Source organism: Mrakia frigida, assembly GCF_051309035.1.
Source record: "Mrakia frigida strain ATCC 22029 unplaced genomic scaffold BDY24scaffold_59, whole genome shotgun sequence".
Classification (NCBI taxonomy): Eukaryota; Fungi; Basidiomycota; class Tremellomycetes; order Cystofilobasidiales; family Mrakiaceae; genus Mrakia; species Mrakia frigida.
The window spans coordinates 1-24,235 of NW_027481222.1; the positions used below are offsets into that span (position 1 = coordinate 1).

General features: G+C 53.8%; 10 protein-coding genes across 10 annotated transcripts; 4 read left to right on the plus strand and 6 right to left on the minus strand.

Annotated features, from left to right (window-relative positions):
• The first annotated feature begins 1,155 nt into the window (after positions 1–1,155).
• BDY24DRAFT_245957 (uncharacterized protein) lies at positions 1,156–2,541 on the plus strand. Its single transcript, XM_076636750.1, has 10 exons — positions 1,156–1,209; positions 1,277–1,294; positions 1,381–1,397; positions 1,523–1,577; positions 1,697–1,716; positions 1,795–1,805; positions 1,884–1,898; positions 1,975–2,002; positions 2,085–2,173; positions 2,255–2,541. The coding sequence occupies exons 1-10, from the start codon at positions 1,206–1,208 to the stop codon at positions 2,322–2,324; spliced, it is 327 nt and encodes a 108-aa protein (XP_076492087.1). The 5' UTR covers positions 1,156–1,205; the 3' UTR covers positions 2,325–2,541.
• Positions 2,542–2,646: 105 nt separating this feature from the next.
• BDY24DRAFT_404915 (uncharacterized protein) lies at positions 2,647–3,913 on the plus strand. The gene is made up of 10 exons (XM_076642570.1): positions 2,647–2,699; positions 2,773–2,796; positions 2,906–2,922; positions 3,080–3,134; positions 3,233–3,252; positions 3,328–3,338; positions 3,425–3,439; positions 3,506–3,533; positions 3,627–3,706; positions 3,783–3,913. The coding sequence occupies exons 1-10, from the start codon at positions 2,687–2,689 to the stop codon at positions 3,829–3,831; spliced, it is 312 nt and encodes a 103-aa protein (XP_076492088.1). The 5' UTR covers positions 2,647–2,686; the 3' UTR covers positions 3,832–3,913.
• A 470-nt stretch (positions 3,914–4,383) lies between these two features.
• Positions 4,384–8,427, plus strand: BDY24DRAFT_404916 (F-box/WD repeat-containing protein). Its single transcript, XM_076642571.1, has 15 exons — positions 4,384–5,020; positions 5,085–5,137; positions 5,213–5,234; positions 5,294–5,332; positions 5,400–5,465; positions 5,543–5,744; positions 5,807–5,955; positions 6,030–6,145; positions 6,213–6,362; positions 6,432–6,551; positions 6,618–6,761; positions 6,849–6,973; positions 7,055–7,164; positions 7,249–7,847; positions 7,928–8,427. The coding sequence occupies exons 1-15, from the start codon at positions 4,433–4,435 to the stop codon at positions 8,283–8,285; spliced, it is 2,841 nt and encodes a 946-aa protein (XP_076492089.1). The 5' UTR covers positions 4,384–4,432; the 3' UTR covers positions 8,286–8,427.
• A 221-nt stretch (positions 8,428–8,648) lies between these two features.
• ARC19 (Arc19p) lies at positions 8,649–10,182 on the minus strand. The gene is made up of 8 exons (XM_076637977.1): positions 9,967–10,182; positions 9,816–9,896; positions 9,711–9,748; positions 9,410–9,617; positions 9,180–9,259; positions 8,959–9,034; positions 8,832–8,846; positions 8,649–8,745 (listed from the first exon to the last, which is right to left on the minus strand). Exons 1-8 carry the CDS (start codon positions 9,967–9,969, stop codon positions 8,737–8,739), a joined length of 510 nt encoding a protein of 169 aa, XP_076492090.1. The 5' UTR covers positions 9,970–10,182; the 3' UTR covers positions 8,649–8,736.
• A 58-nt stretch (positions 10,183–10,240) lies between these two features.
• Positions 10,241–12,004, minus strand: BDY24DRAFT_404919 (NAD(P)H-quinone oxidoreductase). Its single transcript, XM_076642572.1, has 8 exons — positions 11,850–12,004; positions 11,665–11,764; positions 11,397–11,582; positions 11,155–11,326; positions 11,000–11,069; positions 10,800–10,923; positions 10,385–10,714; positions 10,241–10,306 (listed from the first exon to the last, which is right to left on the minus strand). The coding sequence occupies exons 1-8, from the start codon at positions 11,966–11,968 to the stop codon at positions 10,289–10,291; spliced, it is 1,119 nt and encodes a 372-aa protein (XP_076492091.1). The 5' UTR covers positions 11,969–12,004; the 3' UTR covers positions 10,241–10,288.
• Positions 12,005–12,112: 108 nt separating this feature from the next.
• On the minus strand, positions 12,113–14,229 carry BDY24DRAFT_404923 (DUF3429 domain-containing protein). The gene is made up of 8 exons (XM_076642573.1): positions 13,881–14,229; positions 13,737–13,781; positions 13,567–13,630; positions 13,043–13,399; positions 12,873–12,941; positions 12,693–12,764; positions 12,431–12,585; positions 12,113–12,320 (listed from the first exon to the last, which is right to left on the minus strand). Exons 1-8 carry the CDS (start codon positions 14,148–14,150, stop codon positions 12,282–12,284), a joined length of 1,071 nt encoding a protein of 356 aa, XP_076492092.1. The 5' UTR covers positions 14,151–14,229; the 3' UTR covers positions 12,113–12,281.
• A 539-nt stretch (positions 14,230–14,768) lies between these two features.
• On the minus strand, positions 14,769–16,691 carry BDY24DRAFT_372800 (Clavaminate synthase-like protein; the record flags this gene model as incomplete). Its single annotated transcript, XM_076638220.1, has 10 exons — positions 14,769–14,986; positions 15,081–15,281; positions 15,353–15,377; positions 15,450–15,551; positions 15,626–15,824; positions 15,924–16,012; positions 16,128–16,163; positions 16,261–16,376; positions 16,458–16,564; positions 16,654–16,691. 10 exons carry the CDS (start codon positions 16,689–16,691, stop codon positions 14,769–14,771), a joined length of 1,131 nt encoding a protein of 376 aa, XP_076492093.1.
• Positions 16,542–19,561, plus strand: BDY24DRAFT_404931 (aldehyde dehydrogenase). The gene is made up of 13 exons (XM_076642574.1): positions 16,542–16,926; positions 17,012–17,070; positions 17,167–17,404; positions 17,487–17,627; positions 17,694–17,785; positions 17,852–17,999; positions 18,067–18,147; positions 18,212–18,297; positions 18,370–18,473; positions 18,553–18,782; positions 18,860–18,947; positions 19,016–19,183; positions 19,268–19,561. The coding sequence occupies exons 1-13, from the start codon at positions 16,864–16,866 to the stop codon at positions 19,369–19,371; spliced, it is 1,602 nt and encodes a 533-aa protein (XP_076492094.1). The 5' UTR covers positions 16,542–16,863; the 3' UTR covers positions 19,372–19,561.
• On the minus strand, positions 19,535–22,607 carry ADE4 (amidophosphoribosyltransferase). Its single transcript, XM_076642575.1, has 13 exons — positions 22,562–22,607; positions 22,362–22,469; positions 22,211–22,217; positions 22,077–22,127; positions 21,912–21,993; positions 21,645–21,730; positions 21,179–21,569; positions 20,735–21,083; positions 20,544–20,617; positions 20,345–20,444; positions 19,921–20,261; positions 19,727–19,810; positions 19,535–19,643 (listed from the first exon to the last, which is right to left on the minus strand). Exons 2-13 carry the CDS (start codon positions 22,460–22,462, stop codon positions 19,612–19,614), a joined length of 1,698 nt encoding a protein of 565 aa, XP_076492095.1. The 5' UTR covers positions 22,463–22,469; positions 22,562–22,607; the 3' UTR covers positions 19,535–19,611.
• Positions 22,608–23,101: 494 nt separating this feature from the next.
• Positions 23,102–24,091, minus strand: BDY24DRAFT_345861 (uncharacterized protein; the record flags this gene model as incomplete). The annotated part of the gene is made up of 3 exons (XM_076637616.1): positions 23,102–23,393; positions 23,471–23,523; positions 23,621–24,091. The coding sequence occupies 3 exons, from the start codon at positions 24,089–24,091 to the stop codon at positions 23,102–23,104; spliced, it is 816 nt and encodes a 271-aa protein (XP_076492096.1).
• Between the last annotated feature and the right edge of the window lie 144 nt (positions 24,092–24,235).

Genomic DNA, 24,235 nt, shown 5'->3' on the forward strand with positions numbered 1-24,235 from the left:
GACCGTTACGCCTGAGCTCTCCCTACTGCGAGAGCCAATTCTGAAACGTCGCAATGGAGTCAGAACGAGCATGTAAGGTTGGTATAGGTATGGGTCAGTGTGAAAAACCGTCTGGCAGCTACCGACGGTGGGATACGGCCGTTCCTGATTGACCTCTCAAGCGCACCTTTTACCGGAGCTTTCACGATACGCCGATTCAATTTTTTCAAGCTGCGAGAACCTCGACCTTCAAGATTCATCGTTTTCGCGTAACTCTTCCAGCGGAACATGGTCGTTTCAGAGAGTAGTCTGGCCCAATACAAAGGCAGAACGTCTCGGTCAAATCGTCACAGAAACGGTCGAGCTGACCATCTTCCTTCCCTCGTTTCCCTCAACTTCTATCAAAGTCGAGAGGCTGCCTGTAAAGGCCAAGATGAAGAGGAACCGTGTCTATCTTGACCGCGCATCGGTGGAAAAGTTGAGGTGAGAGACGCAAACTGAGAGCCCCATGCTTTCGGAGCTCCTACACCAAGACGAGCACAGCAAGAGCAAGAAGTTTCCCTCCAAGGAATGATTCTACGAGATATATAATAACCTGGAAGACGTGTGGTTGTTTGGAAGTCTGCGTAGCTATAGCGAGAGCTCACCAAACAAGACCCGCGTTTCATCAATCCGCTAGAACTCCTCCTACAAGAGCCACTCGGAAGACTCGCGAGGCAGCAATAACACAATCTGCCGCCGCGCATCTTGTGCCAGGAGACCTTTGGCCCTTTGAAAAGCTTTGTAGCCCTACAGAGAGCTCGCAAAACAAGCGACGCGTTTTGTTGACGATGCTGAGCTTCTCTACGGTGAGAGCCACTTCAGAAGGTTTCGCAGTAAGCGAGAGCAGCTCTGAGAGGTAGATCCTTGTACAGAATAGACTGAGTGAGTCTATAGCATCGGCGCTGGACCTTCCTTTCTCCAGTCTCCATCGCTTCGCTGCCCCCTAAATCCTACCTCGCCCAACTCTCCTGATGCTTCCAGCCTCTCCAGTCTATGCTTCTTACCAGTACCTACCATTTGTTAGAAAACTACATTTCTCTCTAGAGGACCTCTCTCAGACGCCTGACGTCAACCTCAAACCACCGCAGCGTCCCAGCCTCGCCCAGCTCACCTCCCTCCTCCTCTCCCTCCTCTCCTCCACCCACATCCTTCTCTTCTTGAACCCTTCAACAACTTCCCACACTATGGGTGAGCACCATTCGTCTCGGCTCTCACACAATCGACGCTAACTTTCCTTTCCTTCCCTTCTGATCAGCTTGCGTTCCCATCCTCAGTTCGTCCGAGCTCAACAACTCCCTTCCCTTCGCTGTGCTCGCCCCCCTCCGAACTGATCCTCTCTCGTTCTTCGTTCTCCTTCAGTCGGCTGCTCAACACGAGTTCGTTTTACGCTCTCTCACATCTCTATATCTCGAAGGAGGAGGTAGAGCAAGAGTCGCCAGCCGTCAAGCTCACCTGAGTCCCTCCTTCCTTTCTCTTCCCCTTGCTCGTTTCCTCGGTTCAGATCACCTCGGAAGACGGAGACAACCCTCCTAGAATCTGTGCGAAGTGTAACAATGGTGAGTGGTTGCATCTCGAGTCGTTGGAGGGGCAGGAAGGATGTAGGAAGTTGGAGGAGAAGGGGATGAAGAGCTCGAGCTGATCTCTTCCCTTCTCTTCCCTTTCGTTTTGTTTTCAGCTTCTGTGACGAAGGCGAAGGTAAGAAGACTCCCTTTCTTGCAAGTGGAGGGGATGATTAGATGACTGACGGGCTCGCTTTCGATTGGGTTGTTCTAGAGTCGAACTTGGTGAGCTTCCAGAGAGGTTCAAGGAGAAAGGAAGCCGGAGTTTGGTCGAAGCTGATCAGCCTTCTCTCCCGCGCTCAGGTTCGAGGCCTTCTGGTGAGTTCCTTCATTCCTCGTTCTTGCTCAAACGCAGAAGAGAGCTGATTCAAGTTTCCTGTTTTTGTGTCTTCAGTATCCCTCTCTTCCCTTTCACGAACAAGGTACGTCGCGCTCTCTCCCTTTCTCCGACGCATCTCTCCTCCCTTCCGCTGACCTCCAGCTGCTTGGTCTTTTCGCTCCCAGAAAATCTACCGCTGCTCCATCTGTGGCTGGGAGATCAAGCAAGGGGCTGGGTTCGAACCTCCTGTAGCAGGTCATCCTGGTTTCGCTCCGTTCGTCCACCCTTCCCCTCTTCGTCCGAAATTGACCCGTCTCGCGTTCGCTGACCTTCTGTGCTTTGGTTTGATGTATAGGCAACAACAACAGGGCTACCCACCTCAAGGCTACGTCCCAAACCAGATGCCCAAACCGCCTGGGAGATGATGATCTCTGAGACGCGTCCTCGAATCGTTTCCTTCGCTCCATCTGTTTTCTTTCTTTTACGACACGACTCGCCCTTGATGAACGATGCTCATTCTTGCTTCTTACACCTTGCTCTCACCATCTTCAAGCTCGCTCGACCGTGAGTCCTGCTGGAACGAAGCTTCGAGCTCCTCGAGAGTCCGTGCTCGGAAAAGGGGTCCCCTTCCTCTCCCTCTTTTTTTGTTCTGGGGAGACAGGAATCCGGCTGTGCTCTTTCGAAGTCGGAAAGGCGGCAAGTTCGTTCTTGGCTCCGAGAACCTGTTTCTCTCTCAACTCAGGTTGCTCACCAACCGCCAACACCAACGAAACAAAGCGAAAGCACAATGGGAGACGTCGGTGAGTCGTCGCTCGTTCGTCGTCTCGCTCTTAGATTCAGCGAGCTCCTGTTGATATCCATCTCTATTCTTAGCATCACCGAACTGCCCCCTTATCAGTCAGTACCGAGCTCATTCATGCTTCCTCCTCTTTCCCTTCTGTCCGAGAGGCAAGACGGAGAGGGAAAACAAAGGCTGATCTCGTTCCTCCCTCCTTTCTGCATTCAGTTGGATGCTCAACGAGAGTACGTTCCAATCAATCCTTTTTTTTTTTTTCTCGAACCCTTTGTCGAACGAAGGAATGGAAGGAAGGGAGTCGAGGGGGAACGAGCTCAGCCCACTTCGAAGGCGGCAACCGAACCGAACCGAACCGAGCTCACCTTTTCTCGCTCGTTCCAACAGATCGTTCAAGATGAAGAGTACAACCCTCCTCGACTCTGCTTGCAGTGCAAATATGGTTCGTCTCCTTTTGGGATGAGTGGTGGGAGGGGGTCGGAAGGAGGGGAGGGAACGAGCGAGCTGACCTTCGATTTGGGTTTTGCTTTTGTCTCGAAGCTTTGGTTACGAAAGTGACGGTAAGCGATTCAGCTGGTTCATGTTTCGACGGGAAGGGAGACTGAAACCGTTCTTTCGATCTGGTGGGCTTGCAGAAACAACAATGGTGAGCGAAAGAGCTGAACGAAGAAGGATCCCGGAACTTGACGATGTTCGAGCTGAACTGTTTTCTCTCTCTCTTTCGCTTTGTAGGTTTGAGGGCTGCTGGCGAGTGGTTCTTACCTCGCTATATTACAATTCAAGACGTACTGACATCTCGTTTGTCCATTCCAGCGTCCAACTCTTCCCTCTGTCGAGCAAGGTCCGTTCAATTTCGCTCGACGCGTCTTGCTCTCTCCCAACCCTTCCTCTCCTCCTGCTGATCTACCTTCATCTTTTCTGCGTACAACTTCAGAGAGTATTCCGATGCTCAAGATGTCGGTGGGAAGTCAGTGAGAAGGATGGATTCGAACCTCCCGTCGCGGATCACCCTGGGTTCGTTGTTTTTTCGATCCGCCTCGTCGAGTCTCCTCGCTGATTTCTTGTACTGTTCATTTTTTGTTGACTGTAGGGAGCACCCGGAGTACCTGCCTCAGAAGATGATCAAGCCTGAGATGTAGATTTGGGGGGTTCGCAGGACGCGTCGCGTTGGAATTGTTGCTTTTGCTCTTGCTTTCTTCTATGAACGACCTTTTCGCACGACTACATCAATCTCCGCTGAGGGAGTCTCATGCTGCTGGCCCCGAGCTATTCTCACAAACGGGAGCTGAGAGGAGAAGCGCTTTCTCGCGTCGTCGCTTTTCCCCTCCCTCTGCGTTCTCACAAAGTCTACGCTAGCTCCTCCGAGATACGCGCTCGAGCTCCTCAGCCTTTCTACATTTCGCGTCTGCATCCCAAAAAGGTCATAGAGAGACTCCGCCGTCCCCCATTTCTCTCTTTGACCCCTCTCTCGACGCGTCAAACTTCCTCCCCTCCCCTTCTCCATCTTCGGGAAAAGGAAGCTTTCGCGTCTCTTAATACTCTTCAACCCCCCACCTTCTCTCCTAGCTTCCGAAAAGGATGTACGGCACTCCCTCTTCCTCTCGACCCTCTGGAGGCCGTCGACCTTCCCTCCCGATCGCCTTCACAAACAACTCGAGCTCAACTTCCTCGTCTCCCTTCCATCCGCCTCCTCCTCCTCCTTCTCCCTCCCCCTCCTCCTTCCCTTTCCCTCCCTCGACCATGACGCCCAACGGAGGTCGAGTCGGTGGTCTCAGTCCCGTCAAGATGGGATCTCTACCTCGACGCTCCTCCCCTCTCGTTCCTACCAGCAACAACGCCTCCAAACCTCAGCCGACTTCAGGTCATCCTCCCAAACGAGCTGCTTCCATGTCCATCGTGCCCACCCCTCCTCCTCGCGTGCTCAACTCGGCTTCAAGATTCGCTTCAGACTCGTACGAACCTCCTTCCCCGACTCCGACTTGCAGAACTTTCACTCCAACCTCGGGTCACGTCCGACGTCCATCCGCTCCCTCGCCCAATCCCTCCTCACTGGAAGGAGGAGTCTTGCCCGTCCTGCCTTCGAGCTACCAGAGCTCCTCGGTAGCGAGCTCGTCAGGATCGATGCTCGGTGGGATGGAGGAGGAAGAGGGCGAGAGTGAGAGTGAGAAGGTCACCAGTGGCGGTGGCGGTGGGGAGAGGTACGGAGCAACTTTGGTTGGAACGAACGGAGGAGGAGGAGGAGGGATCCAGGGAGGAACGGTTCGGTCGATGATGAGCTCGAGATGGGACGAAGGAACGGAGCCTGGAGATAGGGAGATTGACGAGGAGGTGAGTTTGATAATCTTGGTTATCGCCTGAAGGAGAATTCTGACCAGATACGTTGTTTTGGCAGCTGGAGGACGCCCTGGGAGCTGTGAGGGTGACGGCTCAAGAGAGGATCACTCAGTGAGTTCAGCCTCGTCCCTTGCCTTCTTCGAGAGCTTCATGAGCTGATATCGAAGTCTTATGCCTTCTACGTAGGTACAAGAGACTACTAGAACAGGTGAGTAGAGCTTCGAGGCTGTTGGTCGAGCTCACGCTAACCTTTCGCCTTCTTCCCAGTCTCAAACGAGCTCGTCCTACCAACTTCACGCTCTGCAGGTTTGTCCGTCTCTCAAGCCCTCTTCCAGTGTCCAAGCTTCGACCTGATAGTCCCTTCGTTGTTCAGGCAGAGCTCAAGAACGCCAAATACGAACTGGAGGTTCAGAAACGAGCTCGAGACGCTGCTCTGAAGGTGAGCTTCGACCTCCTCCCTCCCTCCTTTCCTCTTCGTCCGAGCTCATCATCTTCTCCCTCTTCTTCTTTTTGCAGACCGCTGCTCAACGTCCCAAACCACCCCCACCTTCCCTCATGTTCCCGCCTTCTTCCTCTATGTCTCGGAACCTTTCTTCGTTCTCGTTCGACTTTTCGACGCCCTTAGGATCGAACGGATTCGACGAGGTCGCGGTGAGAGGTTGGGTCAGGGGGATGAAGCAGGACGATCGACAGACGCTGCTGAGGATGATCTTGGAATGTGAGTCCTTTTCCTCGAGCTTTCGTTCCTCGTTGCAGAGCTGAATCCTTACGCTTCTTCAGCCCTACTCCCTGGTGATGTGAACAAGATGATTCGGACGCTGGAACGCTACGCTCTCTCTTCCTTCGACGTCCTCGGAAGTCTACCTGATGAAATCGCTACCGAGATCCTGAAGGAGTTCGAAGTGAAGGAGCTGTTGGATCTGGGTCTAGTGAGTCAAATCGTCTTCGCCTTCCGAAGGAGAGAGGAGCTGATGGTTCGTTCCTTTTTCTTCCCCCCTCGCAGGTCTCTACGAGATGGCGAGCTCTCGTTCGGAGCGCCGACCTGTGGAGATATCATACTTTGGCTCTGGCAGATGGAGATCCTGTGCTTCCGAGGGAACCTGATTCGGAAGAGGATTGGTGAGTTCTTCGTCGCGTCGCGTCCTGGACCGGTCTGACTCTTTTCTTCGTTCCCTTCACGGTACAGGCTTCCTCTGTACAAAGGTCTCTACTTCCGAGAGCAGAACTGGAGTCGGGGTCTCGCTCAAAATATCAAGGTCCTCAAGGGTCATTCAAATTTCGTCACTTCGCTCGACGTCCATGGAGACGTCCTGATAACGGGCTCTTACGACGAGACGTGGGTGTCCCTCCTCGCTCTCAGCTCCCTCCGTGTCAAGCTAACCTGCTTTTTCCCTCGTTTCTACAGTATTCGCGTCTGGGATCTTCCTTCGGGGACTTGCAAGCTCGTCCTCAAAGCCAAAGCCGTTTCGTGCCTTGCCTTCTGCGCTGAGAGCAACGTTTTCGCTGCTGGTTTCCACGATATCGGGTAAGTTCTCGTTCCATCCTCTTCTCGAGCTTCCGCTGATCTCTTTCCCTTTGATCTCCTACGCAGACGAACTCAAGTCTGGTCGTCGATTACATGGCAACCTCTCCAAACTCTTGGAGGTCACCTCCACGGGATCCGAGCCGTGGATATCAACGATCGTTACATCGTTTCAGCTGGAGCCGATAAAGCTATCGTGGTCTCGGACTGGAGGTACGTCTCCGTCGTTTCGCTCGGAAAATCCAAGAGGTCGGCAACCAAACGAGACTCACTCCCCCTTCCTCTCGCTCTCTCCCTCAGATCGGGAACGAAGGTCACTCGGTTCGGCCAGCAAACCAACGTCAACATTGGAGTTCAGCTCATCGGAGATGGAGATCGAATCGTATCAGTCACTCTGGATGGAATCATTCGATGCTTCTCGATCTGTGAGTTTGGAAGGGATCTCCTTTCTTCGACGCGTCTCTCGTCGGCGCTGACCCTCGTTTTGATTCGACGCGTTCCTTCAGCTCGAAGAGAAATGATCTCTCAGTGGAAACTCTCTGAGATGGGAGGCTCAGACTTTGCTACTTCTCTCAGGCTCACCGACGTCGGAGGAGGACATCTCGGAGCTGGACAGGTGAGTTCGTCGTCAACGAAATCGAACGAGAGATGTGAAGCAGCACTGACCTCGCGCGTCTCTACTATCTCCCCACACCTGAAGCTGTGCTGGATGGCCGCGAAGGGACTCCATTTGACGTGTGCGACGAAAGTGAGTCGACGCCTTGAAGCTCTGCTTCGAAACACGCTGATGCTCTCCTCCTCTGCATCTCAGAACCTCATCATTCACCTCCAATGGACGGAAGGCGACGAGTTGGTCCTCGACGACCCCCTTCTTCAAAACAAACCTGCTCCTTCGACAACCACCACTCCCACACCTCGCCAACGGACCTCCTCCACCTTCTCCAGTACTCCCCCTCGTCGAGCTCCCTCCGGATCCTCCTCCACCTCTTCCAACCTCCTCCAGAACACCCCTTCACCTCAATCGATGCGCTCTCGCACGATGTCGACCATGTCGTCGAGCTCGTTCGGAGGAAGAGGAGGAGGTTCTCCCTCGACGCCTACCTTCGGACGGCAAGCTGCTCAAGTGGCTCCACCTTCGACGACACCGAGGAGTCCAGCTTTCTCTCTCGCTGTGAAGAAGGGAGTTCCAGGGACGAGGTTGAAGAGGGTGGCCAACCTCGGGAAGAGACCGATCCTAGTTTCTCTCGTCGATTCGCCAACGGACGTTTCGATCGGATTCGTCGATCCTGGGAAGAGGAGGTGAGTTTCCTTTCTTTCTTCCCTTACAGCATCCGAACGAACACATATAGCTGACAACTTCCTGTATCTTGACGCTGCAGAGTCATCACCTCAACTCGATTCTCGACGCGACCAGGAGCCGAAAAGAACCTTTTCCTCTCGACCTTCTCCGCTTCCTCCTCTTCCAAACCTCTCGTCCCTTCAACCCCCACCTCTCCTTTGCCCTCATTCGACTCCCAATCACCCCCTCCTTCTCCCATCGGATCCCTCGTCCCAACCTACCTTCGAGGAGCTTGGGAGGAAGCAGCGGACGAGTTGGGGCTGAGGACAGCGGGGATGGGACCGATGAGCTTGGGGTTGGATCACGAGAAGATCGTTGTGGGCACGGCTGGAGGAGATGTTTATGTCGTGGGGATGACGGGCTTTGGGTACAGGGAGGGAGGGGAGGAGTGGGCTTGAGCAGGTCGACGTGTTTTTGAGACCTTGGTTCAAGTTTGGTTTCGCTTTCTAGCTTTTGGACGTTCTTTTGTGAAAGTCCTCGGTGCGGGCTCAGGAGCTTGCTTTTATGATTTACGATGCGACACGACCTTTTCTTTCTTTGCAATCGTTCCTCTGCGAAGCTCAGCGGCGACGCTCGACGGCTGTCGGAGAGAAGTCGCCCTCAGGAACCCTCCTTCCCTTCCATTCTGACCTCATTGTGACACAAGAAGCCTGGTTCTATCCCCAGTGGAGATCGGTGTCCCGAGAAGTCCCTCCTCGAACTGTTGACGCTGAGTCGAAGGCGAAGCAAAGGAATGAACGAGGACGACAGCGAGGTCGTGAGAAAGAGAGACGATCATGTGCAATTCGTGTAAAGGGGAGAAGATAAAAGAGAAGAGGTCGTCCGAAGGTGGTATGGAGGGTGGGTCGTTTAACAGAACTGAGGGAGAGAGGGCAGAAAGGAGAGCAAGAGTCAGCTTCGAGAGTCGAGGAGTCGAGCAGGAGGAGATATAGAGAGGAACGCACGGTGGAGAGGTAGGACTGGTAGGAGGGAGAGAACGGAAGCAGGGACGTGGGATGAGAAAGGTCAGCAAGAGTCGTAGAGTTGAACAGAGAGAGAGCAGGAGGGGAGAGCAGAGACAATGCAACGCACCTCGGCCGTTATCCTCGCTCGAGCGTTCAAGCTCAACTTCATTTCCGAGATCTCCTTGTCTACCTCCTCCATGAACCTGTTGGAACAAGGAGCGATATGTGAAGGTCAGTAAGGCGAGCTCAAAAGGGGTCCAGGGTCGCAGGAAGACGAGCGACGTGGATCGAGAGGGTTTGGGAAGGAAGGGAGGAGAGGTGAGCTCGAGGGAAGGAAGGAGCACTGACTGGATGATGAAGTCCACCAGCTTGTGCTTGAGCATGGTTTCCGTGTGAGAGTTGGTGATGAGGAAAGAGATGTCGTAGCCCTACAGATCATAAGCGAAAGCGAGAGAACTGTCAGCTTCAACCATCTCCTCTCCTTCCCTCCCTGCCTTTGGCGAGCTCCCTCCCTCCCTCGTCCTTCTGCCTCCCCATCCCCTTCCTCCCAACAAGCTACCGAGACTATGGGTACTCACAGGTATCGGCTTCCTCCTCAAGATAATGAACCCTTCCGCTCGTTGAGTCATGAATCGTGTGAACTTGTGGCAGAGGATTCGCTCGATGTCGTCGGCCTGCTTGATCTTGATGGAGAGTCGAATCGAGTTGACCGAAGGCTCGATCAAGACTCGCTCCTGCTCAGATCGAGTGATGGTCAAGGCGGTGAGGAGGACCTCATTCGAGGTTCTGCATAGAGAGAGGAGGCGACGAGGGAGGAAGGGAAGTCAGCGAGGGAGCTCAGAGGAGGGAGGGAAGGAGAGAGATGGAGAAGAAGCGAACCGAGCTTCAACCTCTGGGACGTTGTGTCGCTCGACGACCTGAAGCAAGAGAGAAGATACAGAAGGTTAGGTCTCCTTCTGAAGGATCTGAAGAGCTGAAGCTTACCTGGGAGCCAAAGTTCTCGAGAGTGAGAGCAGCGGTCAGCGTCGACCGGACGGCGGAGAGGTAGGGACGAAGAGCGTTGGACTGTACAAGAGCAAGAAGAGGTCAGCTTCTACACGAGGTCAAAGCGGTATGGAAGGACGTCTGTACCGACCATGTTTCGAGAGCTGAACTGATTCTCTAGGATGGAAGGATGGAAGTTGGAAGCGAAGGAGGTCGAGCTTGAGGAGGAGGCCGAAAGTCGAGCTCAACGTCACGACCTTTCTCAGAGGACTTGACGACGACCCGTTCGCAGATTTAGCTGAACTGGTCTTTTTGAGCTCGATTTGACGTCTCTTAGAAACTTTTGCTACCGATTTCTCGAGGATTCCTCAAACAGGTAGGACCTGAGGCCGCACGAGAAGACTGCTTCAACGACGGTCGTTCAACGAGATTGAGGCAAGTATGTGATACAGTGAGGTCGACAAAGCGGCAAACTAGATAGTGAGAACAATCTGAGAGGCCAAAAAGGAGTGGGAAGTAAGTCAGTGATTCGGTCCAAGGGTCCAAGATGTTGTCGCGTTCGAGCTCACCTTCCCCGAGTTCTTGTTCCCCTCCATCATCTCGTGAGCTCCCTGCACGTCCTCCCAGTCGAAGACTTTGAAGATCTTGACTTCGATATCTCCCTCCTTGATCCTTCCCAGAGCCTCGTTCTCGAACCTCCCGAGAAGATGCGTTTGATAGGCTTCGTCTCGAGCACGCAGGGTCGTTCCCTGGATCGTGAGTCTCTTGAAGAGTATCTCCGAGAGGTTGAAGTCCGAGACCTTGGGGCCAGACATGAAGGCGAGGAAGATGAGTCGGCCGGAGACAGCGAGGGAGGAGATGTTCTTGTGGAAATAATCTTTGCCGATGAAGTCGAGGATCTACAATACAAAGAGAAGAGAGAGACGCGTCCGGTCGAGATCAGCGCCGCTCTTCTCTTCTGCCACGTCGCAGAGAAGCACTCACAACGTCGACTCCCTTTCCATTCGTCTCCTCCTTGATCACAGCAGCGAAGTCTTGAGTCTTGTAGTTAATTCCAGTGGTTGGGCCGTCAGGGAGCGTCTTGAGGAAGGCGAGCTTCTCGTCCGATCTTTCACGAGCAAGAAACGAGAGATTCATCAGCGAAGTTCTCGACCACTTCGAGGCTACTGGAGAGGATAGCTCACCCAGCAGTAGTGAAGACCTTCTCAGCACCGAAAGCTCGAGCGAGCTGGTTTGCTGCGACCCCGACTCCGCCTGCAAGAAAGAAACCGAGAAACAGGAAACGGACGACGTTCAGCAATCGTGACCGATGAGGAGGTGTTCAAAGGACGAGACTTACCAGCCCCAGCGTGAATCAAAGCAGACTCTCCCTTCTGGAGGTTACCAACGAGCAGGAGAGCTTGGAAAGCAGTGAGGAAGTTCTCAGGAATCCCAGCAGCCTCGATGTGAGAGAGATGCTTTGGCTTGTGCATGATCATTCCTCCGTTGACAGCTATAAATTCAGCGTAGGCCTAAAAGAAAAAGGGCTTCAACAACCCTCTATCCAAGAAGATCTAGCAAAGCAGTGGAATTCGAACTCACTCCTCCGTACGCCAGTCCGAACACCTCGTCTCCCTTCTTCCATCTCGTCGCCTTCTCTCCTCCCTCCCCATCCTCCTCCACCACTCCCGAGAACTCGACTCCCAGGATAGGTCCAGCTTGAGGTGGCAAAGGGTACTTTCCCTCTCGTTGAAGCAGATCCATTCGATTGAGTCCAAAAGCGACGATCTGCGAAGCAATCCAAGGTCAGCTCGAGGAGCGAAAGGAAGGAAGGAAGAGGTGAGCTCAAGAAAGGAGATGAGGATCTTACCTTGACGAGAACCTGCCCTGGTTGGGGTACAGGCTTATCGACTTCTCCGATATAGAGAGCAGAAGCAGGTCCTTTGTCTCCTTTGATCTTGACGGCTCGCCTAGAGGAAGGAGGAGGAGCAAAAGGTCAGGTCGGACGAGAGCGTCTCCTCTGGAGGGAGGGAAGGAGAAGGAGTGCGAGCTCACATCTGTTCTTGAGTCATGGCTGAGATAGTGCTGGAGAAGGCTCGTCGAAGAGGAAGGAAGGATGCTGAGGGCGGTGCTGGTTTGAAGGTGAGAAGAACCCGGCGACTGCTTCGTAGCATAGACTAAAACGGGAAGGGAGGAGAAGCTGGAGAAGGAGGGAGTTGGGAGGAGATGTAAGCGGCCGGGGTGAGATGACGAGTAGCGGACGAAAAGTGGAGGTGAGAGAAGAAGATTTTCATGAGAGACTTTCCTTCGGCTTGTTGATCGGAAGTTCAAGATACAGAAACAGATAAGAATGAAGGAAAAACAGAGGGAGGAGACTCAAATAGACTACATGAAGGGAGAGAGGTCGTCTCGAAAGATCAAAGCAAAACACTAGAAGCTCGTCAAAACAGAAACTACTGACTACTGGGAATAACGTAAGAGGACTCTCTACTTCTTCTCCTTCTTCTGCTTCTCAGCGTCCTCCTTCTGTGAAAAGAGAAAGAGAAGAGTCAGCGACGCGTCGAATTCGGTCTGTGACCTCCATTCGCTCGTCGTTACACGATGTGAGACTACGAAAGAAGAGAGATCGAACTCACAACCTTCTTTTCCTCCTCCTCCTTGGCCTTCTTCTCCTCAGGAGTCACCTTCTTGCTGATCTTTCCGAACGACTCTCCGGTGGGGTCCTGCTCGAACTTGACGGGGAGCTCGTCGATAGCCTTCTGAGTCAGAGTCTTGGCTTCGTTGAGACCAGCTGAAACGTTGATTAGATAGAGAAGAAATGTGTTGGTCAATATCGATGCGGAAGCTCGAGGCAGACTCGAAGAAGAGTGAGAGAGAGGGAATCAAAGCTCGACTCACTCCTGGAGGGCGAAGCACTGTGCCCTTTGAAAAGCTTCGCGTCGGCGACACTGTAGTACTCGGTGGTGAACACTGTGAAGGGTCGTACGAGAACGACAGAGGAAGAGGTCGTCAGAAAGCGGAAAACGGAGCAGCGCAAAGGGAAGAGGCAACGCGTCGAGGAAGAAGCGACCGACTTACGGGTGAAGATGACTGAGCCTCCTGCGATCGCCGTGAGGTAGAATCGGTACTGAGAGTACCATTCAGGGGCTGAAGGAGGGCAACAAGCAGGAAAATGAGGAAGGGAGAGTCAGATGCGCGTCGAGCTCGAAGGACAGAGAAGGCGTCTCGAAGCTAGGAATTGAACTTACTCCACCCCTTCCCGGTAGCCCATCGATCCGAGACCCACGAAGCGAGGAATGCGAGCCACTGAGCGATTAAAGCGACAGCCGGATCGGCGAGGTAGAGAGTAGGCCACGCTGCGACGAGGGGAAGAACTCCGAGAGCGAGCCTCTGGTTCCCTTGTTCGCCTCCATACTTTGCGAACTCAAGTCCCCAGTGGATAGCACCAAGGAACGAGAGAATTACGGCTCCGTAAGTGATCTGGAAGGTTTGAAGGGACTGAAGAAGGGCGAGCGAAGAGCCCTCTCCTCCGGTCTCCATCAGGATCGACGCGTTGCGAGACGTCCAGGCTGACAGACCGGCGGTAGCAGCGTAAGGGATGGTACCTAGATGAAGTCAAGGACACAGAAATCAGCTTCTTTTGATACACCGCTGGCAGGAGAAAAGGCGACGAAGGTTGAACAGGCTTCTCCCTCGCTCCTCATGACGGTATCTCGAGGAGGATGCGGGGAGGATCGAAGGGAGTAAGATCGAGAGAGTGATAGACACTCACCAGCAAGACCCCAAAGAAGGACAGGGCGAGGAACGTCTTGAGCGATATCTCTAGTGATGGATTGCTGCGAGAGAGGACGGAGAGGGAGGAAGAAGGAAGGGAGATCAACGACTGAAGAGATGAAGTTTCAGAGTGTTGAGAGCGGGGAAGGAAGGAGAGGAAGAGCTCACGAATTCGGTCGACTCGTACTTGGTGTTTCCTCCGATGATCTTGGCCTGATAGTAGAGAAGAGGGAGGTGGAAAGGCAGAGAGTGAGAAATCAAGAGAACTGGCGAAGAAACGACCCAAGATGGAGAAGGGACGGTGATACTCACGGCCTCAGCAGCAGCTCCAGAAACTTCCTCCTTGACGTTGGTCGCAGCTTGACCCAGACTCTGCGATCCAGGGTTGGCAGCAACTTCCGAAGCTACTCCTCGAGTCTGGAAGGATTGGTTGAGGGAGGAAGGGAAGGACGAGGGAGAGGTGGGAGGAGCTGATCGACCTCGAAGAAGGAGGGAGCCTGCGAGAGCGGTCGTTGAGGCAGGGGAGAGAGGAGCTCGACGAGCGAGAGCGGATCGGAGAGTGGGCGAGAATCGAGAGAGCATAGTGGAAAAGGAGGGAGGGGGGAAGATGGGAAGATGGAAGATGGGAGGGAGGAGGGAAGAGGGAGCTTGAGCTGCACGAGATCAGCCCTTCCTTTTGATGACGCTCTCGATTCGATTCAGCCTCCGAGGTCCAGTTTTTCCTAGGGGAAGAAGAGGATGATCCCTCTTTGTGCAAAAATCACCTTTCCCCGAAGGTTGAGCTCCTCTTTGCTCTGTTTTTTGATCTGAGAGTGACGTTCCAATCGCAAGCTTTGAGACGTCCCTTTGGTCTTCACTGCGTCTCTTCTTCTTCCCTCGCTGCTACTACGCGAATCACGAAGAAGCCCAACTCAGAATGATAGATATGTTCAATCATGCTCAACACGTTTCCTCTTCCAGATTGGAGAGAGAGGGGTTCCCCTTGCGCTCACTCAAGAGGCGGTCGATGGGACGCGACGCGACGCGAACCGTTCTAAAGGAAGCTTGTGTTCTGATTCTTAGGACTTGCCTTTTCTCTACCGTTGTAGAACCGATATCAGGCTGATCAGATCTCTGCGAGAGAGTGAACGGGACTCGAGCATCACCATTAATCGTGAACAAAGTCGAACAACAACGGAAACGAACGACTGTTGCCTCTTCTCAGTAGTGCCCCTCCATGATCCTCTTGCTGAACTGCCCGAAAGTCTCGTCTGCTCCTGAGGGATCCTTTCCTACGACGGCTCCAACATCCGGTTGGAGGAAGAAGGCGAAGGTCTCCCTCGTAACAGTCCCAACAACTCCTTCGACCTCCACCGCGTTCTTCCCCGTCTTCGAGCTTCCAGCCTGGACGAAATGGGGAGTTGCTCGAAGTCGACCACCTGAGAGAAAATATGAGCGTTGCAGATGAAGCAAGAAAGTCAGATCGACCACACGGACGGAAGAGGGAGAAGAAAAGGAGGGAGAGGGACTCACCGGTACAAAGTTGGAGTGCTTCTCCAGTTTGGAAGGCGAGGCAGTTGGAAGGGATGGCGACTTTGACGGGAGAGGTCTTCGATCGACTTCGAGGGATGATGTAGAGACCTGAATCGGGATGAGGAGCGGGGATGGCCTTGAGAGGTTTGGACTCGTCGACGTCCGAGGAGGAAGATGGGTGGAAGAGGTAGATTGCTGAGCCTGATGAGTCAGAAAAAAGAGTGATAATCAGTAGATAACTAAGTGCGAGGGTGAGCAAGAGTTGGACGAACAGAGGCCAGTGATGAGCGAGTGATCCTGAACGAGTTGGAAAGATGATCAGCCTTCCGACGAGCTGTCGATTGAGAAGCTAGGAGAACGAGAGCTCACGAGATGGATACCACAAAGATCGTCAGAGATCTCGCTTTCCTCTCCAGCAGTAGTAACGACGTCGGGTTTGTCGGTGGGCGCGAAGTAGTGAAGGAGTCGAGCCTGGGCGCGCGAAGGAAAAACGAGGACGAGATTCAGTACGTGACTATGAGAGAAGGATACTCGTCGGGACTCACCTTGTTGCACTGGGAAGTCGAGATGAGGTTCTCGATCGACTGAGAAGAATCGACAAGGGACTCTGCAACGAACGACTCGCAGGCTTTCGACAGCAGACAACCCACTTCAAAAATGAAGGTCCCGAGCTCCTTGAAAGCTTCCTCGAAGCCTTCAACCCCGGCCTCGTCCTTCTCGGGCCAGACGTTGGGATTGTAGTACCTTGAAAGGGACGAGGAGAAGACCAGGAGATTGTCAGGCGTGCTCAACGCGTCGCATCTCAAGAAAGAGACGAGGAAGAAGAATCTTCGACGCGCTTACATCGGATGAGCCTTCTTCTCTTCCTCAGAGACGTTGGGGAAGTCGACGAGAGGGTTGTTGTAGTACGATCCCTTGTTGAGATCAGGCACCTTGGGAGGTAGGAACGAAGACGAGAGCAGAAGAAAGTCAGCGAGACGAGACCACACTCGCTGCGAATCGAAGGCTTCGTGGTCACAAGAGAAGTGTATAGAAACGTCAACTTACTCCGTTCATGACTTCTTTGCCCATGGACCAACCAAACTGAATGAAGAAGAGAAGCAGTGGTCAATCACGGCCGACATACAAACGCCCGACCGACGAGAAGAGACGAAGGCAAAAGAGAGACCGGAGCACGAACAGAGTACAGCGATTCCTCTCGAGCGTACTTTTCCCGAACCTCTTCTGGAAGGGAAGCGAACGAGTTGGAGAGTCGAAGAAGCTTCTCCCTGAGAGCAGGGAAGTTGGGAGGGAGATCTGAAGGCGGAACGTCCAAGGAAGGAGGAGGTGAGCTTCATTCGACGAACGGTCTCCTTCCGATTCGAAGAGCAGACTGACCTTCCACAATCACGATACCCAGAGCATCCTCTCCACTCCCAAATCCTGACTCGATCGACTCTCGAAGCTCCAGCGGGCGTGCGACGAGATCTTTGTAGGACAGAAGGCTGAAAGGAAGGGGGGGGAGGACAGAGACCGGTTCAGCCCACCGAAAGCGTGAGCTCAACTCGTTCGTTCGTAGGGGCTGGATACTCACACGGCTCCTTGAGGCGAAAGGCGAACGGGGAGAGACATGACTGGCAGAGAGAATCGTTTGGCGGGTGGGCGTTGGAGGAAAGAGAGGGCAGAAGCAGCACATGCCCAGGGGCGGAAGAGATTCCCAAGTCCGACGAAGTTTCGGGCCATCGCTTTCGCTTTCCTTTTAACAAGGTGAACCCAAACCACAACAGCCAACTTTTCTTCCTTTATGATCCCCTCCAAGTCTCTCAAAATCATGGCCTCGAGAATGCTGGGATCGAAGATTGCCCTGGTGCGTTTGTTGAGCTCTTCTCTCTCTTCGCTCGTCTCCGAGCTCACCTTTCCTTCCTTCCCCTTCCCCTCCGCGCTCTCTTCAGCGATCTGACTACGGACCTTTTATCGGAGGAGCCAAATTTATCAAGGGAGAAGGAACTCCGTGAGTCTTTTTCCTTCTTTTCCTCTCGCTGTTCGAAAGATGGAGAGAAGCTGATGGTCGTCCTCCTTCTCTGCCCTCCCCTCCTTCTCTCACCAGCCTTCCCGTCGAATCCCCATCAACCTGCAGCAACATCACTACCGTCTCCACTCCCTCCTCCGCCCAGATTGCTTCGACCCTTGACCTCGCTCAACTCACCTTCGATTCTGGCGTCTGGTCTCGCTCTTCCGCTCTCTCGAGGTCTAAGGTTCTGGCGAAGCTGGCCGTGTTGCTCGAGGAAAAGGTCCCAGAACTCGCTGAGATGGAGAGTCTGAACACCGGACGAGCTGTTAGAGAGGTAAGTTCTTGGAGTCGCCATATGGACTAAAGAGGGGCGATCAGAACCCCAAGCTGATCAACTTTCCTTTGATCGTCGACAGCTGAAAGCTCAATTGGGAAGGCTCCCTGACTGGCTGAGCTACTTCGCAGCTGTTCTCAGGACAACGGAGGGTACGGTGATGCCTACGGAAGGAGAGATCCTGAACTACGTCAAGAGGCAGCCGCTAGGAGTTGTCGTACAAGTGAGCTCGACGTCGTTTTCTTTTTTCTCGACGCGTCCGAGACTGAACTCTTTCTTTCCCTTCCAGATTGCCCCTTTCAACCACCCTCTCCTCATTGCAGTCAAGAAGATTGCACCAGCACTCGCAGCTGGAAACTCTGTTATCGTCAAACCATCTGAGTTCGTCCTTCTACCTCCTTTTCTCCTTCGCCGCGTTGAATTGATCCTTTTGCGATTCTTCTCTAGGCTCACTCCACTCACTCTTCTCGAGTTCGGTCTGCTCGCTACGAAGGCTGGGATCCCAGATGGAGTCCTGTGCATTCTTCCTGGAGAAGGACGAACCGTTGGCAAGGAACTGGTCGTGGATCGACGCGTGAAGAAGATCGACCTGACGGCATGTCCCTCCTTCTGACACCCTCTCTCTTTACAAAGCTTACCTTCCCTCTCTTCGTCGTTCGCAGGGAGGTACGGAGACTGGGCGCGTCATTGGAGCCATCGCTGGAGGGAACCTCGCTTCGTATACGGCCGAGCTGGGAGGAAAGGCGAGTTCTTTTGCCCTTTTCGTTTCGCTCAACGCGACTGACTGTCTTTTTCATATCCTCATAGGCTCCCATCATCGTCTTTGAAGATTCAGACCTCCAGAACGCCGTGAACGGAGTTTGCTTCGCCTCCTTCGTTGCATCGGGACAAACGTGAATCTCGTTTCTCCTCCCGCTCTCTCACTCCTCCGCTGACTCCCTTTCTTCTTCCCTTCCACGCTGCAGTTGCGTCTCTGGCACTCGTATCATCGTTCAAGACTCGATTTACGACGAGTTCATGGCCAAGCTGAAGGAGAAGGTCGCGTCTATCGAACGAAGGATGGGAGATCGTGAGCGCTTCTCCTGGTTCCTCTGCCTCCCCTCACCTCGGACCTGACTTCGTTCTTACTTCCCTGTACCCCCCGCCAGCTCTCAACCCTCTCTCCTCCATGGGACCTCTCATCTCTCGCCCTCAACTCTCTAAATCCGAAGGCATCGTCGCTTCTTCTCTCGCTGAAGGCCTGACGGTGGAGTGCGGTGGGAAGCGAATGAACGGTCCCAGCCCGCTGGACGGTTTCGATCTCGGAGGAGGCTACTTCTTCCAACCTACGGTACTGAGTGGAGATGGAGTTGTTGGGTCAAAGGTCTGGAAGGAGGAGGTCAGTCTCTCTCTCTCTTTCCGTCGTCCCTCGTCAGGCAGCTTCTGATCGACCCTCCTTTCCTTCCTTGCTGCCAGATCTTCGGTCCCGTGATATGCGTGTCCAAGTTTTCCGACGAAGCTGATGCCATCAAGAAAGCCAACGACTGCGATTTCGGACTCGGTGGTTCGTCGTTCCTTCTCTCTCGTTTCGAACGAACCTCGTCCTGACGCGTCTTCTCTTTTTCCTTCCAGCCGCCATCTGGACTTCCAACGGAGCTCGAGGTCACCGAGTCGCTGGTCTTCTCGACTCTGGCCTGGTCTGGATCAACTCACATCACCGAAACGATCCTTCGTCGCCTTGGGGAGGAATGAAGGATTCTGGAATCGGGAGGGAAAACGGAATGGAGGCGTACCGATCTTGTTCGTCCTCGTCTTCCTCTCTCGCTCGACCTTCTTCATCAGAGATGAGCTCGACTGACTCGTGCTTCCCTTCGTTTCATCTAGACACCCAGAGTAAGAGCGTGATCATGAACGTCGCGTCGGAAGAGAAGACTCGAGCGAACGATGATTGGTTTTCGGACTCGAAGCTCGACGTTCGATACGGCTGATCTGAGGTAGTAGCTGCGACGGAACCGGTCATACATATGTTTAGAAATGATCAAGATGCACCTTTCGAGTGAGAGAGAATGCTGGGTCGAACTGAGCCAGAGCGATGAAAGGCCTTCGACCGCTCGACGCGACGGTTCTCGTTCTCTCTCTTATCTCAACGAGTTCCATAAGAAAGCATGCATCAACAGGTTTAGCGTTTTGTGTTGTACAAGAAGGTTGGTAAACTAAAGCACAGGAGTCTAGAGGGCCGAAGAGGGATCACGCGTGATGCCTGAAGAAGGAAGCAAGAGGAAGGTTAGCCCAAGTGCTCGGAAGAGGTAGCAACGAAAGACGGGAGAGAAAGGTATACTCAACAGCTGTTATGCAAACCGACATCAATGTTGTTCGGTTGGAAGCCTTGCGAAGGGTTGCTGAGGCCAAGGGTCGCGTCGCTTCCGTCTGCGAGGAAGAGAGGAAAAAGGGGACGTTAGACGATGATGACGACGGAGCGGAAAGGAGACCGACAGAGAAGCGAACGAGAACGACGAAGGAGTAGAGATCAAACTCACTCATAGGACCCGAGCAACCCAGAGGCTCCTCCTCGACCTCCTTCACCACGACTCCTCCTCCCGCTCCCTCAGCCTTGATCTTGGCGTTGTCGTTCCTCAACACGACCAAGCTGTCGAGGTAGGCAGCGTCGACTCCTCCGGTGACGTACTCGCCAGTGAAGACAGAGCAGTCGAACGTCTCGATCGAAGGGTTGAACTGTTGGCACGACTTGACGAGATCCGGGAGGGTTTGGAAGATGACTCGGTGAGCTCCAATCTCCTCAGCGATCTCCTCGGTCGTTCGGTTGTGGGCGACGAGCTCGTGAGGAGAGGGCATGTCGATTCCGTAGACGTTGGAGTATCTGCGATGAGCGAAGGGAGGAAAAGGACGGGGTCAGACGCGTGAAGAAAGTCTCTGGAGGCACGGAAGAGAGTAGAGACGAACCGAATGGGAGGAGCACACGAAGCGATGGTGACTCGCTTGGCTCCGACGTCCTTGGCCATCTGGATAATCTCTTTCGAGGTGGTTCCTCGGACGATGGAGTCTGGAAGGAAGAAGAAGAAGGACCGAAAAGGGTCAGCCCTCGAGCTCTCACGCGTCCTTCTCCTTCGTCTCGACTTCGAAAGACGGGACGAAAACTCACCATCAACAAGCAGGACGTTCTTTCCGGCGAACTCCAAGGGCATGGCGTTGAGTTTACGACGAACGTTCTTCTTCCTGCGAGATCACGAAGCGAAGCGAGCGAAAACGAAGGTCAGCTCGAGTTCATTCTTGTCCTCTCCCTCCCGCTCCTCCTCCTCCTCCTCTTCTCACGAAGATGGACGTAAAACTCACCTCATCTGCTGTCCAGGCATGATGAAAGTCCTTCCAACGTATCTGTTCTTGACGAACCCCTCCCTATACGGAATCTCCAACTTCTGAGCAAGCTGAAGAGCGGCGACTCGACTCGTATCCGGTACAGGGATCACGACGTCGATCGTCTCTCCGACTTCCTCCAAGATTCGTCGAACCTCCTCGGCGAGGAGATCTCCCATGGCCATTCGAGATCGGTAGACCGAGATTCCATCGAGCGTCGAGTCGGGTCGAGCGAAGTAGACGTACTCGAAGATGTCGGGAGCGAAGGTCGCCTTGGGAGCACATTGACGTCGAGAGATGTTGTTTCGAGTAACGATGACGGCCTCTCCTGCATAATTCGAAAGGAGTGGAAGAAAGAACGCGGTTCAGCTTCGATTTCGAGGCTCGACGGAAGGAGAGGAGACGAGGGGAAAGGAGACTAACCAGGTCCAACGTCCTCCCATCCGCTGAATCCCAACGCATCGGCCACCACGCTCTCACTAGCGAACAAGTAGTCGGTTCCTCCCTCAGCTCCAACGACCGAGCTCTTCCTCGTCGCAAGACCGACGGGCCTGATTCCGTTGGGATCCCTGAAGGCGATGAGTCCGAAACCAGCGATCATGGTCGTGCAGGCGTAGGCTCCGACGCACTGGGACATGAGGTCTCGAATGGCGGTGAAGATGTCCTCCTCGTTGATTCGCACCTTGCCGGTCTTCTCGAGGTTGTTGGCGAGGATGTTGAGGAGGAGCTCAGAGTCGGAATCGGTGTTGATGTGTCGATGAGCGTCCGAGTCGAGGAAGTGTCGAAGCTCCTTGACGTTGGTGAGGTTTCCGTTCTAGAGAAGGAGCGAAGACGAAGAGTCAGTAAAAGAAGGTGGTGGGGAAGAGAGAGGAGCCGAGGAGGGACTAACGTGAGCCATAACCAGACCGTAAGGAGCGTTGACGTAGAAGGGTTGAGCCTCAGCATGAGCAGAAGATCCAGCGGTAGGGTATCGAACTAAGGAGAGCCCGAAACAAAACGATTCCCAAACGAAAAAGAAAGGATGAGTCAGAACCGAGAAAGGTAGACAGGTGGAAGGAAGACGGAGGGCCGCTTCTCTCTCAACCTCAACCAAACGTCGAAAAAGAGGGAGGGAACCCTCTTCCTTTCCCTCGAACAGGTGGAAGTTGAAGCTCACCGTGTCCGATTCCCATCAATCCCTTGAGTCCAGCGACAGCTCGAGGTTCAAAGACGTCTCGAACCATACCGTTGGCCTTGACCTAGAACCCCCAAAGCAGAAGAGCGACGCGTCAGGAGCTTGTTGAAAGAAGAGAAGCAAGGCGAGGGAGGGCTGAAGACTGACCTGGTAGAATCGTCCTCGGGGAGCTCCGCAAGTGACTACACCACAAGCGTCCTATAGAACAGACGAGAAAGAGCGAAATCTATCAGAGGGTGGCCTCAGAAGGCTCTCGTAGAAGGAGGGGTTGGGCTACGAACCTGTCCTCTGGAGGGAAAGGAAACGAAGGGAGGACGATGGAGTCACGTCGGAAGGAAGGGAATCAGTCAGCTCGTTGATTCAGCCCTGGTGCGATTTTTCGCTTCGAATCTTCAAGAGGAGTGATGGTAGAAGTGGAGGTTGTAGACTTACCGATGCTGGAGGAGGGAGAGACCCTCGCAGATCTCTGTAGCAGCCGCTGAGGTGTAGGCAGCTTCAGGATCATGAAGGAGGAGACCGAGAATTCCACACATTGTTGAGCTGGTTTCGTTGAACCAAAGGGGAAGCGAGAGTTAGGACTGGAACGAAATACAGATGGTCTGGAGGAGGAGGGGAGAGTTGAGCTGACTCACTGGGAAAAGAAGAGGGAGGGGGAGGGAGGGGAGGAGGAGCTGGTCAGGGAAGAAGGCGAGCTCGAGAAAAGTCGAATCCCACGACGCTCGAAGAGACCGCAGTTCAAAGAAGGCAGACAACCCAGGGAGGAAAAACTTTCTTCGCTGAAGTAGAGAGCAGAGGCAGATGTGAAAGATGATTAAGAACGAACCCCGGTGTAAAGAAAAGCGAAAGCAAAAGGCAGAAAGAAGAGAGAGAGAGAAAGGGAAGGGGTCGTGAAGGAGACGAAGAGCGAGAAGTCCGAGACGCGAGGACCCCTCCCTCCAGTCCGTTAGGGATGGGAAGGGAAAGAGAAAAGATGCAGTATAGAGAGAGCACGAAAATGGGTATGCGTAGGAGAGGTAGTAGAAAAAGAGGATCAAAACGAAGAAAAGGAAGATGAAAAACCAAACGAAAAACAGAACGACTCCTCGCCGACTCCTCCCTCCTCACTCAGACGGTCGTAGAGTTCCCGCTTGCTTGATCCTCGCCTGTTCGATCGAAAAACGAAGAGACAGACGTCAGTCGAGGTTCGAATAAGAAGGAGAACGCAGATTAAGTGGAAGAAAGTGAAAAGCATCGTCTCTCCTCCTCGTCGTGTTCGTTCGTTCGTTCCTGAAAGACTCACCAAGCATAGCCTCCATCCTATCCACAGCAGCCGACGAAGCAGCCTCGGCAGCGTCCGCCATCGCAACAGCTCGAATGTTGGCTTCCGCTGAATCCTCTCCTACGACGACGTCCGGGTTGGAAGGATCGGCGGCGCTTCCTCCTGGAACGACGACGCGTCTTCTTCTTCGTCGACGAGGGAGGGTGCTGTACGCAAAAACGCGAAAGGAAAGGAAGCGTCAACTTCTGTTCGAACGAAGAAAGAGAAGCTGGGTTGCACTCACATGATCTTGGGCATAGGACGATCGTCCAAATCGAGAGCGACGTTCGTTCCAGCCTGTTCGAACGAAAACGAGAGCGCAACGAAGTTTAGCTTTCTCGTCTCTCTCTCTCTCGCTCGTTCTTCCCTCCAATCGACCATCCTCTCAACTCACCTGGAAAGCCTCGATCCAATCCACCACATCCTTCGGACTCTCGGCCTGCAGCAAGAACTGCTCTCCTTGCAACCTGACCCTCACCACGTTCTTCTTCTTCAGATAATCCGCCGCCAGCCCACTCTCCGCTCCCTGCAGCGTGTAAGTCCTGACGAGCTGGTTGGGTCCGTGGAAGGGCAGATGACTCGAGATCGATCCGGAGTGACCATGACCTGCGGAGTTGGAGTTGGTCGAGTTGGTGGTAGACGACCGAGGAACGACGAAGATGCCTGGATCGTCCGACGAGGTGAAGGTTGCCTTTTCGGTGTTGGTGGACGAAGCGGAGGAAGAAGAGTTGACGGTGGTTGAGGAAGGGGCAGGAGTGATCTCGGGGACCGAAGAGACGGACGAGACGGATCCTCGATGGCTTCGAGACGAAGGAGCGAGCGGTGGACCTCCTCCTCCAGCCGAAGTACTTCGATCTCGACCCATCCTCGCACTCGGGTCGATCGAGTTCCTCCTCGCTCCCGTCTGGATGGCCTCGAACGATCCTCTCCTAGCGATCGTCGCCGCAACGGCAGCTTGCTGGTTCGTCTGGCCGTTGACGGAGAGGTTCCTCCGAGCGGTAGCGTCCGA

Coding starts and splice junctions, on each gene's coding strand:
- BDY24DRAFT_245957 (XM_076636750.1), top strand. Junction 1,578..1,696: donor CTGTGCGAAGTGTAACAATG/GTGAGTGGTTGC, acceptor TTTTGTTTTCAG/CTTCTGTGACGAAGGCGAAG. Junction 2,003..2,084: donor TCTTCCCTTTCACGAACAAG/GTACGTCGCGCT, acceptor TTTCGCTCCCAG/AAAATCTACCGCTGCTCCAT.
- BDY24DRAFT_404915 (XM_076642570.1), top strand. Junction 3,534..3,626: donor TCTTCCCTCTGTCGAGCAAG/GTCCGTTCAATT, acceptor GTACAACTTCAG/AGAGTATTCCGATGCTCAAG. Junction 3,707..3,782: donor CCCGTCGCGGATCACCCTGG/GTTCGTTGTTTT, acceptor TGTTGACTGTAG/GGAGCACCCGGAGTACCTGC.
- BDY24DRAFT_404916 (XM_076642571.1), top strand. CDS start 4,433: ATGACGCCCAACGGAGGTCGAGTCGGTGGTCTCAGTCCCGTCAAGATG. Junction 5,745..5,806: donor GCTGAGGATGATCTTGGAAT/GTGAGTCCTTTT, acceptor ACGCTTCTTCAG/CCCTACTCCCTGGTGATGTG. Junction 6,974..7,054: donor CATTCGATGCTTCTCGATCT/GTGAGTTTGGAA, acceptor GCGTTCCTTCAG/CTCGAAGAGAAATGATCTCT.
- ARC19 (XM_076637977.1), bottom strand. Junction 9,618..9,710: donor GTCCCAGAGGTTGAAGCTCG/GTTCGCTTCTTC, acceptor CTCTCTATGCAG/AACCTCGAATGAGGTCCTCC. Junction 9,260..9,409: donor TGAGGAGGAAGCCGATACCT/GTGAGTACCCAT, acceptor TATGATCTGTAG/GGCTACGACATCTCTTTCCT.
- BDY24DRAFT_404919 (XM_076642572.1), bottom strand. CDS start 11,968: ATGCTACGAAGCAGTCGCCGGGTTCTTCTCACCTTCAAACCAGCACCG. Junction 11,583..11,664: donor CAGGGCAGGTTCTCGTCAAG/GTAAGATCCTCA, acceptor ATTGCTTCGCAG/ATCGTCGCTTTTGGACTCAA. Junction 11,070..11,154: donor TTTGATTCACGCTGGGGCTG/GTAAGTCTCGTC, acceptor TCTTTCTTGCAG/GCGGAGTCGGGGTCGCAGCA.
- BDY24DRAFT_404923 (XM_076642573.1), bottom strand. CDS start 14,150: ATGCTCTCTCGATTCTCGCCCACTCTCCGATCCGCTCTCGCTCGTCGA. Junction 13,631..13,736: donor AGTACGAGTCGACCGAATTC/GTGAGCTCTTCC, acceptor CCTCTCTCGCAG/CAATCCATCACTAGAGATAT. Junction 12,942..13,042: donor GGCTACCGGGAAGGGGTGGA/GTAAGTTCAATT, acceptor GCCCTCCTTCAG/CCCCTGAATGGTACTCTCAG.
- BDY24DRAFT_404931 (XM_076642574.1), top strand. CDS start 16,864: ATGATCCCCTCCAAGTCTCTCAAAATCATGGCCTCGAGAATGCTGGGA. Junction 16,927..17,011: donor TGGGATCGAAGATTGCCCTG/GTGCGTTTGTTG, acceptor CGCTCTCTTCAG/CGATCTGACTACGGACCTTT. Junction 18,948..19,015: donor CTGCGATTTCGGACTCGGTG/GTTCGTCGTTCC, acceptor TTTTCCTTCCAG/CCGCCATCTGGACTTCCAAC.
- ADE4 (XM_076642575.1), bottom strand. CDS start 22,462: ATGTGTGGAATTCTCGGTCTCCTCCTTCATGATCCTGAAGCTGCCTAC. Junction 21,570..21,644: donor ACGGTCTGGTTATGGCTCAC/GTTAGTCCCTCC, acceptor CTCCTTCTCTAG/AACGGAAACCTCACCAACGT. Junction 21,084..21,178: donor ATGGGAGGACGTTGGACCTG/GTTAGTCTCCTT, acceptor CGAATTATGCAG/GAGAGGCCGTCATCGTTACT.